Raw genomic sequence first — 12,054 nt, forward strand, 5'->3', positions numbered from 1 at the left:
ATAGCTTGTTGATGTTTATGTTTAAACAGATCATTTAACTATGATGTAAAATGACATTTTAAATATGAAAATTATTTATGTGTCAGTTGTCCTTTTTCTCTACAGCAATATCAGCCGGACGTGAGTCTACAGATAGCAGCTGTTGCATGCATATCAAACCTGATCTGGAGTGGCGAAGATGGTGATGTTTCATTCCAATTATCATTCATTTATATGGCCACAACAAAAACAGAGATTTAAATTCAATTGCACTTCACACTGTTTTTCTTTTTTTTTAACATTGATTTTCACAAACAAAATCAATGACAGATATGAAAGTCAATGTAAAAAAAAGACAACAATTTTTTACCATATTGAATCATCATCATTCAGATAATCTTTTAGTTCAACCAAAAGAGACATTGATATCACTAAAAATCAATTTTTCATTGTCAAGTAAAATAGATTTTTAATCTCAATGAAAAGTTTTGTTAACATGGCTGCAGAAAAAATCTTGTCAAGTTGTTTAGATGTTTGTCATAATGGTTACAATTATGGCAAACATTTTAATAAGGTTTGTATAAAAATTATATTTATATTATTTTGAACTGTTTGCATTTTGTTTATGGCTGTTATATATAAAAAACATACGATATCTTAATACAGTATTTACGAGGGATCTCGTATTTTGGACAGTCAAACCTTTTGTTTTGGGATAACTTGACTGGCTGGCCGAATAAAATTGCCTCTACCACATTTGTTTTTGCTATTGAATAGAATTTTTTTGTGCTTAGTTCACAAAAAAGACAGTCTTGTGTGAACACTCATGATTTGCATTTTGGCAACACACCATTTAATACATAGTTTCTCTTCAACCAGCTATGAAGGACAATTCTGCTATTTCATACATAGTTTCTCTTCAACCAGCTATGAAGGACAATTCTGCTATTTCATACATAGTTTCTCTTCAACCAGCTAGAAGGACAGCTCACTATTTCATAAATAGTTTCTCTTCAACCAGCTACCAATGACAACTCACTATTTCATACATAGTTTCTCTTCAACCAGTTATGAAGGACAACTCACTATTTCATACATAGTTTCTCTTCAACCAGCTATGAAGGACAACTCACTATTTCATACATAGTTTCTCTTCAACCAGCTACCAAGGGCAACTCACTATTTAATACATAGTTTCTCTTCAACCAGCTATGAAGGACAATTCTTCTATTTCATACATAGCTTCTCTTCAACCAGCTATGAAGGACAACTCACTATTTCATAAATAGTTTCTCTTCAACCAGCTATGAAGGACAACTCACTATTTCATACATAGTTTCTCTTCAACCAGCTATGAAGGACAATTCTTCTATTTCATACATCGTTTCTCTTCAACCAGCTATCAAGGACAACTCACTATTTCATACATAGTTTCTCTTCAACCAGCTATGAAGGACAATTCTGCTATTTCATACATAGTTTCTCTTCAACCAGCTATGAAGGACAATTCTTCTATTGCATACATAGCTTCTCTTCAACCAGCTATGAAGGACAACTCACTATTTCATATAGTTTCTCTTCAACCAGCTATCAAGGACAACTCACTATTTCATACATGGTTTCTCTTCAACCAGCTATGAAGGACAATTCTTCTATTTCATACATAGCTTCTCTTCAACCAGCTATGAAGGACAGCTCACTATTTCATACATAGTTTCTCTTCAACCAGCTATGAAGGACAATTCTTCTATTTCATTAATAGCTTCTCTTCAACCAGCTATGAAGGACAGCTCACTATTTCATACATAGTTTCTCTTCAACCAGCTATGAAGGACAATTCTTCTATTTCATTCATAGCTTCTCTTCAACCAGCTATGAAGGACAATTCTTCTATTTCATTCATAGCTTCTCTTCAACCAGCTATGAAGGACAGCTCACTAATTCATACATAGTTTCTCTTCAACCAGCTATGAAGGACAATTCTTCTATTTCATTCATAGCTTCTCTTCAACCAGCTATGAAGGACAGCTCACTATTTCATACATAGTTTCTCTTCAACCAGCTATGAAGGACAATTCTTCTATTTCACTCATAGCTTCTCTTCAAACAGCTATCAAGGACAGCTCTTCCCTCTTGTAATTGCTTTTAAAATTCTAAAAGTTAATTATAAAGTATATGAATGGGTTCGATTGAAAACAGTCTTTTACTGCATTCATCAAACAATAGATCTACTTGTAAAACAAATCAATAAAATATGTATACTTGCCTACCATTACCTACTTACTTACATGTCCTGCTGGGAATTGCGTGCTCACAAACAAATATGTGTTTGAGGATGGCCTAGTAATTTGTTTAAAGGTATATGATGCAGATATCAAAATGCATTAAGTGCACATAGACATTACGCTGTGTATAATCTAAAAAATATATTTCAGGTGCCTGTGCAAGACAGGCTAAACTAAGTGAGATGGGTGTACAAACTCTGCTGCAGAAGTTACTCAGTACCACAGACACGGTTCTCTTTGAAAAGTTTGTAGTTTTTTTATTATATCCCCACCACAACAAAGTTGTTATGGAAGGTGGGTTGGGGGCAGTGTATACTTGATAAAGACTGGCTGTCTTGCATATTAATTTGAGAGTTTCTGGGTTTTAAAAAAAAACAAAAAAACTTCTTTATGTATGTAAAGATAATATAATAACAATTGGCAAAGTTTGAGCCGCCTCTGAATTGTATTAATTAATTGCCAGTAATATGAACACAATTCCTTTAAATGCGATCTATTTCTTTTCAATTTCAATACATGGTATTGGCATCCAGAACTTTATTTACCACTACTTCTGTTAAAATGATACGTCATAAATAATCTCATAAAAGATGACACTTGGAGATTAAAATTATGTACTGGTAGTCTTGCATCCTGGTGCTCTTTTAAGGTAGCGCACCTCTAATGGGCACAAATCCAAATATAATTTAATTAATTATTTTCCTAATCAGCATCATTTCACTGAACTACATGCAAATTTTTAGGTAGGCTTTCCATGCTTTTTAAAAAAATATACCGATTTTTAGCTCACCTGAGCGATAGCTCGGGGTGAGCTATTGTGATCACTCACCGTCCGGGGTCTGTCCGTCCGTCCGTCTGTCTGTCTGTAAACAATTTGTAAACATCTTCTTCTACTAAACCATTGAGCCAATTTCAACTAAATTTCATGTAAGGCATCCCTCGGTCATGGGACAAAAGAATTGTTAAAAAAAAATTGATCACATAACCAAGATGGCCGCCATGACCATATATGGTAAAAACCTTAAAAAATCTTCTTGTCAGAAACCGCTCATCAGATTTTCAAAAAATTTAACAGGGATGATCTTTGAAGGCTCCCCTGAAAAAGTTGTTCAAAGAAATTTGATTCGTCAAAAAACATGGCCGCAGGAGCTCGTTGAACTTTGCATGTTTATTCGTTTTTGCCTACTTTGTGAAAACTTTCAAAAATCTTCCACATTTTTTGTCCGATCCTTTCCAAATTTGCACAGTGTCTTTATATCAATGAGGACACGAACCCTAAAAAAATGAGCATTATTGGTCCATGAAGTACAGAATTACCTCCCCTTGAATTGAGAAAATGGTGTTTATGCAATAAAGTCCAAATTTTTCATCCAATTCTTTCCAAACTTGTATGGATTTAGCATGGTTCAAACAAGGGAAACAACTACGGTTTATGCATGTTCTTTTTATTACAGATTTGCCTCCCTTTAATTCATTCAAAATCTCATTTTACAGCAGAGATTCCAAATCTGACCTGTAAATGAGCCCCATATTTACTGCCAGTGCTAGGTTTCCTTTTCCCATTTGATCATTCTTAAGTATTGGTCTTGTAATGCTGCTACTGCTTCTGCTACTGCTACTGCTACTACTACTACTACTACTACTACTACTACTACTACTACTACTACTACTACTACTACTACTACTACCACTACTACTACTACTACTACTACTACTACTACTACTACTACTACTACTACTACTACTACTACTACTATTACTACTACTACTACTACTACTACTACTACTACTACTACTACTACTACTACACCACCACCACCACCACCACCACCACCACCACCATTCACAGTGACAAAAAACGTATTCACACAATGGCTGCTACTACAACTTATAGCCCATATAGGGGGGCATGCATGTTTTACAAACAGCCCTTGTTTCTATGGGATTTTAACCACAACTGTTCATGTTTTTCTCCGACACATATTTTTAGGTCACCTGTCATGAAGTGACACGGTGAGCTTATGTGATCGTGTGATGTCCGGCGTCCGTTGTGCGTGCCTGCGTGTGTCCGTGCGTCCGTCCGTCAACAATTTGTTTGTGTAGACAGTAGAGGTCACAGTTTGCATCCAATCTTGATGAAATTTGGTCAAAATGTTTATCTTGATGAAATCCGGTTTGGGATTGTATTTGGGTCATCTGGGGTCAAAAACAAGGTCACTAGGTCAAATAATAGAACAGCCTTCTGTAGACAATAGAGGTCACAGTTTTCATCCAATCTTTATGAAATTTGGTCAGAATGTTTATCTTGATGAAATCTGGGTTGGGATTTTATTTGGGTCATCTGGGGTCAAAAACTAGGTCACTAGGTCAAATAATAGAAAAACCTTGTGTAGACATTAGAGATCACAGTTTTCATCCAACCTTTATGAAATTTGGTCAGAATTCTTGATGAAATCTGGGTGGGATTGTATTTGGGTCATCTGGGGTAAAAATCTAGGTCAAATAAATAGAAAAACCTTGTGTTGACAATAGAGGTCACAGTTTTCATCCAATATTTATGAACTGTGGTCAGAATGTTTATCTTGATGAAATCTGGATTGGGATTGTATTTGGGTCATCTAGAGTCAGGAACTAGGTCACTAGGTCAAATCATAGAAAAACATTGTGTAGACAATAGAGGTCATAGTTTTCATCTGATCTTAATGAGTCAGGTGAGCGATTCAGGGCCATCATGGCCCTCTTGTTTCAAAACCACCCTCATGCTCGGCTTTTGTCCAGTTTATTTTCACCCCTGGGGTATATAAAAGTTCCATAATTCATTCAAATTTCCAAATATGGGCATGCAGTTGGTGTGTGTACAGATGCAGTAAAGGTGTTTAAAGTTTAAACAAGATGAAATAAGTATTATTTTACAGACTTTTTTTTTACAAATTTTAATCTATGGAATAGCGCCATGAAATGTAAGGGATTTCAGCCACGTAAAAATTGGGTTGGTTAAAAACAAAGTGTCATAAAATTCAAAATAGTATCATTTAAGTTATATTTTAAACTTAGTTTTTATAGAAACACTATATACAGCAAAAATACCAAAAGAATAGACAGATTTACCGTTTACTTTTTTAAATAAAAATAAAAATGCAACATGCATCATTCGTATTTTCAGCAGTACATTAATCAATTTAGCCATAACGTTGTTTTAATTTTAAAATTGAAGGATGTGCATACAATTTTCAACATATTTAACAATTAACGTAGCTTATGTGCTATATTAAATCAAATTACGTTAGAAAAGAAATAAAACGCGTCGCAAAAAGTATGCGATGTCGGCAGGAATCGAACCTGCGCGGGAAGATCCCAAAAGATTTCTGTTCCATCGCCTTAACCACTCGGCCACGACAACTTCACAATAGTGCAACTTTAAATTAGATATCAATAAGTAAACAGATAAAAAGGCTCGCTCGATCTTTGAAGAAATCGTGAAATCGTATTTTTCAGATGATAATTGGATCAAAGTCAATATTTATAGTGAAAATAATGTATTAAAAATGAATAAGTTAAACATATATCAAAATTCGAAGTTTGAAAAAAATAAAATGCATCTCTCAGAAATAAGCGATCATTGAAGTTTGGCAATGATCGTAAAATAAATCGCGGGAAATCATTAGAGGTGCGCTACCTTAACTTTAAAATTCCATTCAATTCAGGATAATCCAAAAAAACGCTAATTGGACATTTAGGTACAAACAGTTATTTTCACCTAATCATAGACATGCCTCCATTTACAAAATTATTTGTCAGAGGGTATTTATATATCAATATGTAATGTTATATTATAATGTGTAATATATACAGAAAAATCTGAAAATATGCTTAGGTCTGATTTTGTTTCATATACAGATTAACTGACTTGAAGTCATTCATTCCATAGAGTTCAAACAAGGAACAAACATGTGGATCAACGCATGGACATTGAATGTATAGTTATGAAGTATTAGTTACAACATGTTTTAGGGAAATGCGTATTTCACAAAGGACGAATTGAATGACAATCAAACTAGAAATCAGACGGTCAGACATAGATAATACCAGATAACTGTTGACATATTTATATCTGAAATCAGGTGACTGTTGCTATATATGCTTTATAATACCCCTACTAAACGAGGTATATAGGAGTGAGCTTGTCTGTCGGGTGGTCGGTCCGTGTCCGCTCTCTAATTTAAGTAGTTTTCATCCGATCTTCACCAAACTTGGTCATAAGTTGTATATAGATGATGTCTAGGCCAAGTTCGAACATGGGTCAAAAACTAGGTCACAGGGTCACATAGTGAGTTTTAAACATTCAGCATGTTGTCCGCTCTCTAATTCAAGTAGTTTTCATCAGAGCTTCACCAAACTTTGCCAGAAGTTGTATCTAGATGATGTGTAGATCATGTTTGAACATGGGCCATGCAGGGTCAAAAACCAGGTCACGGGATCACTTAGTGCGTTATAAACATTGAGCATGGTGTTTGCTATTTTTTGTGATGACAACATGCAAAATATTCTGTGTCAATGCAGCATGTGGGGGTATTCTTCATGTCTTTGACAAAGCTCTAGTTTTTGAATTACTTTAAAATTGTGAATCACAAGCCATAGAAAATGCCCTTTTGAGAGCAAGATGTGTTTTTAAAACAGTTGTATCCAAGCCCTTAATGCAGCAAAGTGTCAGTCTGTTCAATTGGTAAGGGATATTTAAATTCAACATGCCCCTGTGACCTGAACTTTGATCTTTTGATCTTCAAATCATTGGTCTTTCTTTGGGTTTCTTAAGGGTCCCAGTGACCTTAATGTTTGACCTTACCTCAAAATCAGTATGTGCTCTTCTTTCATATCAAGTAACCAGCATACAAATTTGCATGATGGTAGGTCAAACCATTCTAAAATATCATGCAAACACGAATTTCTTGGTACAAGCCCTTGATACCTTGACATTTGACCGGTTGACCTCAAAATTGACAGGCGTATTCCTTTCCTTCCAAGTAACAGATTTGCAAGACGGCAGGTCAAAGCATTCTCTAAATATCATGCTGAAATCAAATGGTAAACATTTTGTTATTAATTCCCTGTGACCTTGAAATTTAACATGATTACCTCAACATTCTTAGGTATTTTCCTCTCATCCCAATAAAATCATTTAGTTGCTGTGGTGTAGTGGATACGGTGTTGGCCTAGCGACCAGGTGGTCACGGTTCAATCCCCACTGTGAAAGCGTTCACTGTTCTTAAGATCTTCACCATAGACACCAAGTACTGGTTCTATTTCCAGGAAACGGAATCAAAAGCGTTTCAATTAAGTAGTAGTACTTTTAATGCATTCAAGCTAAAATAAATAGGTTACAACTAAACTCCAATGTGCACGATGGGCCAGATCTTTTACTTGATATTGCGGGAAAAAAAAAAGTCAACAAACCGACTGACGGACATGTATAACTCAATATCTCAAACGTTGTAATAAATGCTGTGTAATGCAAACATTAAAGTAACTTAATATATGATATCATGTTTAATGGCCACTTAATGTAAGCTACATAGACTCTTAGATGATAATTATAACTAAAAAAACGCGTTGAAATAAATCAAATTACATTATATTTATTTCAGCGCATTTTTGTGTGTTATAATTATCATATTTTAAGTGTGAATTTGGATGACTTAAGGAACTAGTTTACAAATAAAGGAAAGCCAAAATTTAACGCATTCATAAAAAAAAACTGTGTGTGTTCTGCTACATTATACGTATAAGAAACAACTTTGTTTTTGCTGCTACTATTTCCGTTATCAAAACATTGGGAGTCATTTGTGCGATTTAAAGAGGCCTTTTCACAGATTTTGGCATGTATTGAAGTTTGTCATTAAATGCTTTATATTAATAAATGTAAAATTGGATCTAAAAAGCTCCAGTAAAAATAAACAAGAATAACATTGAAAATGTAACCCTCCCCTGGGCTCGAACCACCAACACATGGAGCCCTGGAGTAAAAGTCTATCGCTTAGACCACCCATGCTCATACAATGAGTGATGTATTTTATACTTTATACATGTATAATCGAACCACTGACACATGGAGCGCTGGAGTAAAAGTCTATCGCTTAGACCATCCATGCTCATACAATGAGTGATGTATTTTATACTTTATATAAGCAATCTTCGTAGTATCACACGATATAACGACAACAGCAGAACTCTCCAGATTATTCAATCGTGTCGCGTTGCAATGCTTTATAATTTTCTGGTTTTTACATCGTCAAAAGGTACATATAATTAATATTTAAGGGCATGGTAAATGTTTACTGTTTCCTCGTAGATATCATAACTACAACGAAAAGTTGCGAATCTGAAACATTTTTTTTTATTTTGTCAATTTACCCAAACGTGAAAAGGCTCCTTTAATATCCCTTAATTAGCGGGCTTCTTGTTTCTTATGTCGTGTTTTCTTCTGCCCTCCAGGGTTCGGACGGCTGTGCAGCAATTCTCATAAAAACATTTCTTATGGAACGTAATATTGGAAAGAAAAGCAACTGGACGAGGTAGCATCCAAATTCTGCAGGATACACAGCGATGTCTGAGGACGACTCGTTAATGCTGGACTAACTTTAAATTCTTTGTTAGAAATGTGTTTGTGATAGCATTGTTTCGGCTGAATGCTTACCATTTAATAAAGATGAGTATACAAAAAGTGCATGGAATTATAAACCTTTTTGATTTTACGTCGCTATGTACGCACTGGTATATTGTGTTCATTAAAGTGCTAATTAAATAAAACGTGTTTGTCATGTGATATGTACGGTAATTTATTCATCGGGATCAACATGTATGCATAATTAAGGGATTCTCTGATCATCTGTTGGGGTTTTGCAGTGAACTATTCGCAATAACTCGTATTCAGTTGACATAACAAATCCGAAATAATGTCACTCGTTTCAAGTTTCCATTTGTGAGATACCATAAATATATTCAATTGGCAAAATCGATTATTCATATTATTCCTTTACTTCTTATGTTAAAATCTGATCAGTCAAATACGTACATGTAATTAACATAATAAAGCTTAACTCATCTATCCACAGTACTTATAAAAATAATGTTGAATAACGTGCGTCATAAACATGTGACAGACAAACCGTGGGAGAGAACGACGGGCAATGGCAAATCTAGATCCCATCTAAATAGGGGACATATCAACATTCTTTTTGGTATACAATGGTGACAAAAGGAATAACTTTTTAATAACTTTAAGGGTTTCTATACGCTTTTTTAGCACTCAATTGCCCCATGTAAAAACACAAAATGCTTTTTTCCTTCCCCATACGAAGATTTTGAAAGCAAGTTTTATAGTCTTTGGTTCGAAAAATGCATTAACATTTAGTTTGGTAACAAAATGGATTAAACCAATAATTTTAATTTTGTGTGTTGTATTTTTTTTTATTTAAATAAGCGTGTCACAGTAACACTACGAATAAAGACAATAATTTCAATTTGGAGCATTGAAACTTTTTTATTTTAGTTAAGTGCGATAAAAGAGAAGAGAATACAAAAACCTTATTATAGTTCCATAACTTAAATTTTCTAGTTAAATTGAGGAAAAAATGTATTAATTCATGCGCAAAAAGTGTGTCGTCTAAGATGAGCCTGTACAATATATGTGTTTATGTATGTGTGTGATGTGTCGTTATAGATAAGCTTGAGCGGACTTTTTGTTTATAGGAAATGCTAAACAACCGGGCATAATGCATGTGCGTAAAGTGACGTCCGAGATTACCCTGTGCAGTCTGCACAGGCTAATCAGGGACGACACTTTCCGCTTTTATGGTATTTTTAGTTTTAAGGAAGTCCCTCCTTACCGAAAATCAAGTTAAGGCGGAAAGTGTCGTCCCTGAATAGCCTGTGCAGGACGTCACTTTACGCACATGCATTATGCCCAGTTGTTAATCACTTCCTATAAACAAAAAGTCCGCTCAAGCTTATCTATAACGACACATCACACACATACATAAACACATATTTCCCAGACTGGGGCCCGTATTCACCAAACAATTCTTAGACTTAAGTCTAAGAATAAAGAAAATTCTTTAAATTAGAATATTCAAGAATTTCTTTAATTTTGAGTCAAACCAGGGATATATAATATTATACATCCCTGGTCAAACGTTGTATTAACCACCTCTATCTACATCGTTATTCTTATAGAACATTTTGTGAATGACATTATCACCAGTGGTAGCATGTATATATTCAAACACTGAACGCATTTTTCTTGGTTCCTAGTATATTCTTTATTCTTAAGTCTAAGAATGGGTTGGTGAATCTAGGCCCCGGGCTCAATGTATCACGGTTTATAATGAACTAATTAACATAAGCGGTGCCCAGGTGATGGCCTCCACCGTTGGTGATGTCGAAGGTTTTCAGCTGTATGGGATGCCCGTCCACGGAGAAGCTGCAGAGCTGGTTGCGCCGTGTCAGGTAGCACACCGTGAACATGGCCATGTCCAACTCAGGGCTGGTCCCGTACATGAAGGAGCCAAGAGACTTTGTCTTGGATAGCCACGTGAATTGAGTACCCAGAGTTCTCGGCTGCAAATACAACAACAACAACACAAATAGTGGTTAATGACTTGGAAAGAACTTGTATATAAGTGTTTTAAATTTAAATATTTCTATTGCCCAACTTTCATACAAAGATATCGTAGAACATTTATACACAATACAACTAAGCGAAACCAAAGACATAGAGAATATTCTTTAGGTCTTTGGCGAAACAACGTAGTACGTTAGACAGCGGAATCAAGGCGGAGGCTTCAAGCTCTGTAGTCTCTCTCTTTGTAATAGTATATATACTGTATATATATGACCTTGTTAACGCACAAATTATACGTTATATTGTTTCCTTTTAATCATTCGGCTTTGTTCGTTTTATTGTTTCACAATATTAATCACAACAAGGAAAATGACTTAGCATCGAAACCAGGTTTTCACTGTTACATTACGGTTTAATTCTTTGAAGTTTAATATATGCACAGTCGCAATATATGTCTTCAGGGAATCATGATTTTCTCGTACAAAGGTTTAATCATGGTAAGTAATCAACTGTAGCTTGTTGGTTACACTTTTACGATCTTTTTTTTTACAAATACCTGTTTGGAAAAGATATATCCCCTGTAATCGAGATTTCCTTTCTGCTCTTGAAGATGAAACTGAATCCAGTTATGGAAGCCTATGACTTCACTAGTGTCTGTTTCGCCCACGAACACGTGTTCGAACCCGCAACTGTCACGCGTCTGTCCATGGCGGGGGTAGAACTCGAACCAGATCTGACGTAACAATGTGTCAAACTCCGCCAACGACACGCCTACGTAGCCTGTAGAATAGCACATTCTTACGTGTTACTCATAACTAATTTCAACACCTTTGACGTAGATGAATTTCCGGCTTCGATATCTGGACATTTACCCGACGCAGTTCTCATTAATACGTCGTTCTTTGGACGCTCGACGAAGCAAGTCTCGCGTCCGCTCGTAAATGCAATGTTGTGGTGTGAAATTAACATGGAATATATTGGCGCATAAAAAATAAAAACGAGCATCTCTTTGAATCTATGCTACCATACCACATCTAGCAATTAAATTTTGGCTATGGCTATAAGGAACATTGATTATTATGGGTTATAAATATTATACGAAATATTCGTTGATTTTCAGTATTCATGTTACTTTAAAGGCCTGTTTGAGACTACGTCACATATTATATAAAT

The 12,054-nt window shown here is 35.2% G+C and overlaps 2 protein-coding genes across 2 annotated transcripts in view; one reads left to right on the forward strand and one right to left on the reverse strand.

The window, feature by feature from the left end:
- Nucleotides 1-9,068, forward strand: part of LOC127847858 (armadillo repeat-containing protein 8-like) — a 52,576-nt gene extending 43,508 nt beyond the window's left edge. The window contains exons 17-19 of the mRNA XM_052380063.1: nt 106-181; nt 2,415-2,508; nt 8,754-9,068. Coding sequence (XP_052236023.1) covers nt 106-181; nt 2,415-2,508; nt 8,754-8,784 — 201 coding nt within the window. The 3' untranslated portion in view covers nt 8,785-9,068. The remainder of the gene's footprint in view (nt 1-105; nt 182-2,414; nt 2,509-8,753) is intronic.
- A 713-nt stretch (nt 9,069-9,781) lies between these two features.
- Nucleotides 9,782-12,054, reverse strand: part of LOC127847859 (uridylate-specific endoribonuclease D-like) — a 3,991-nt gene continuing 1,718 nt past the window's right edge. The window contains exons 4-5 of the mRNA XM_052380064.1: nt 11,438-11,661; nt 9,782-10,877 (exon numbers count right to left, since the gene is read on the reverse strand). Of these exons, the coding sequence (XP_052236024.1) occupies nt 10,650-10,877; nt 11,438-11,661 (452 nt within the window). The 3' untranslated portion in view covers nt 9,782-10,649. The remainder of the gene's footprint in view (nt 10,878-11,437; nt 11,662-12,054) is intronic.

Source organism: Dreissena polymorpha, chromosome 10 (assembly GCF_020536995.1).
Source record: "Dreissena polymorpha isolate Duluth1 chromosome 10, UMN_Dpol_1.0, whole genome shotgun sequence".
NCBI classification, from domain to species: domain Eukaryota; kingdom Metazoa; phylum Mollusca; class Bivalvia; order Myida; family Dreissenidae; genus Dreissena; species Dreissena polymorpha.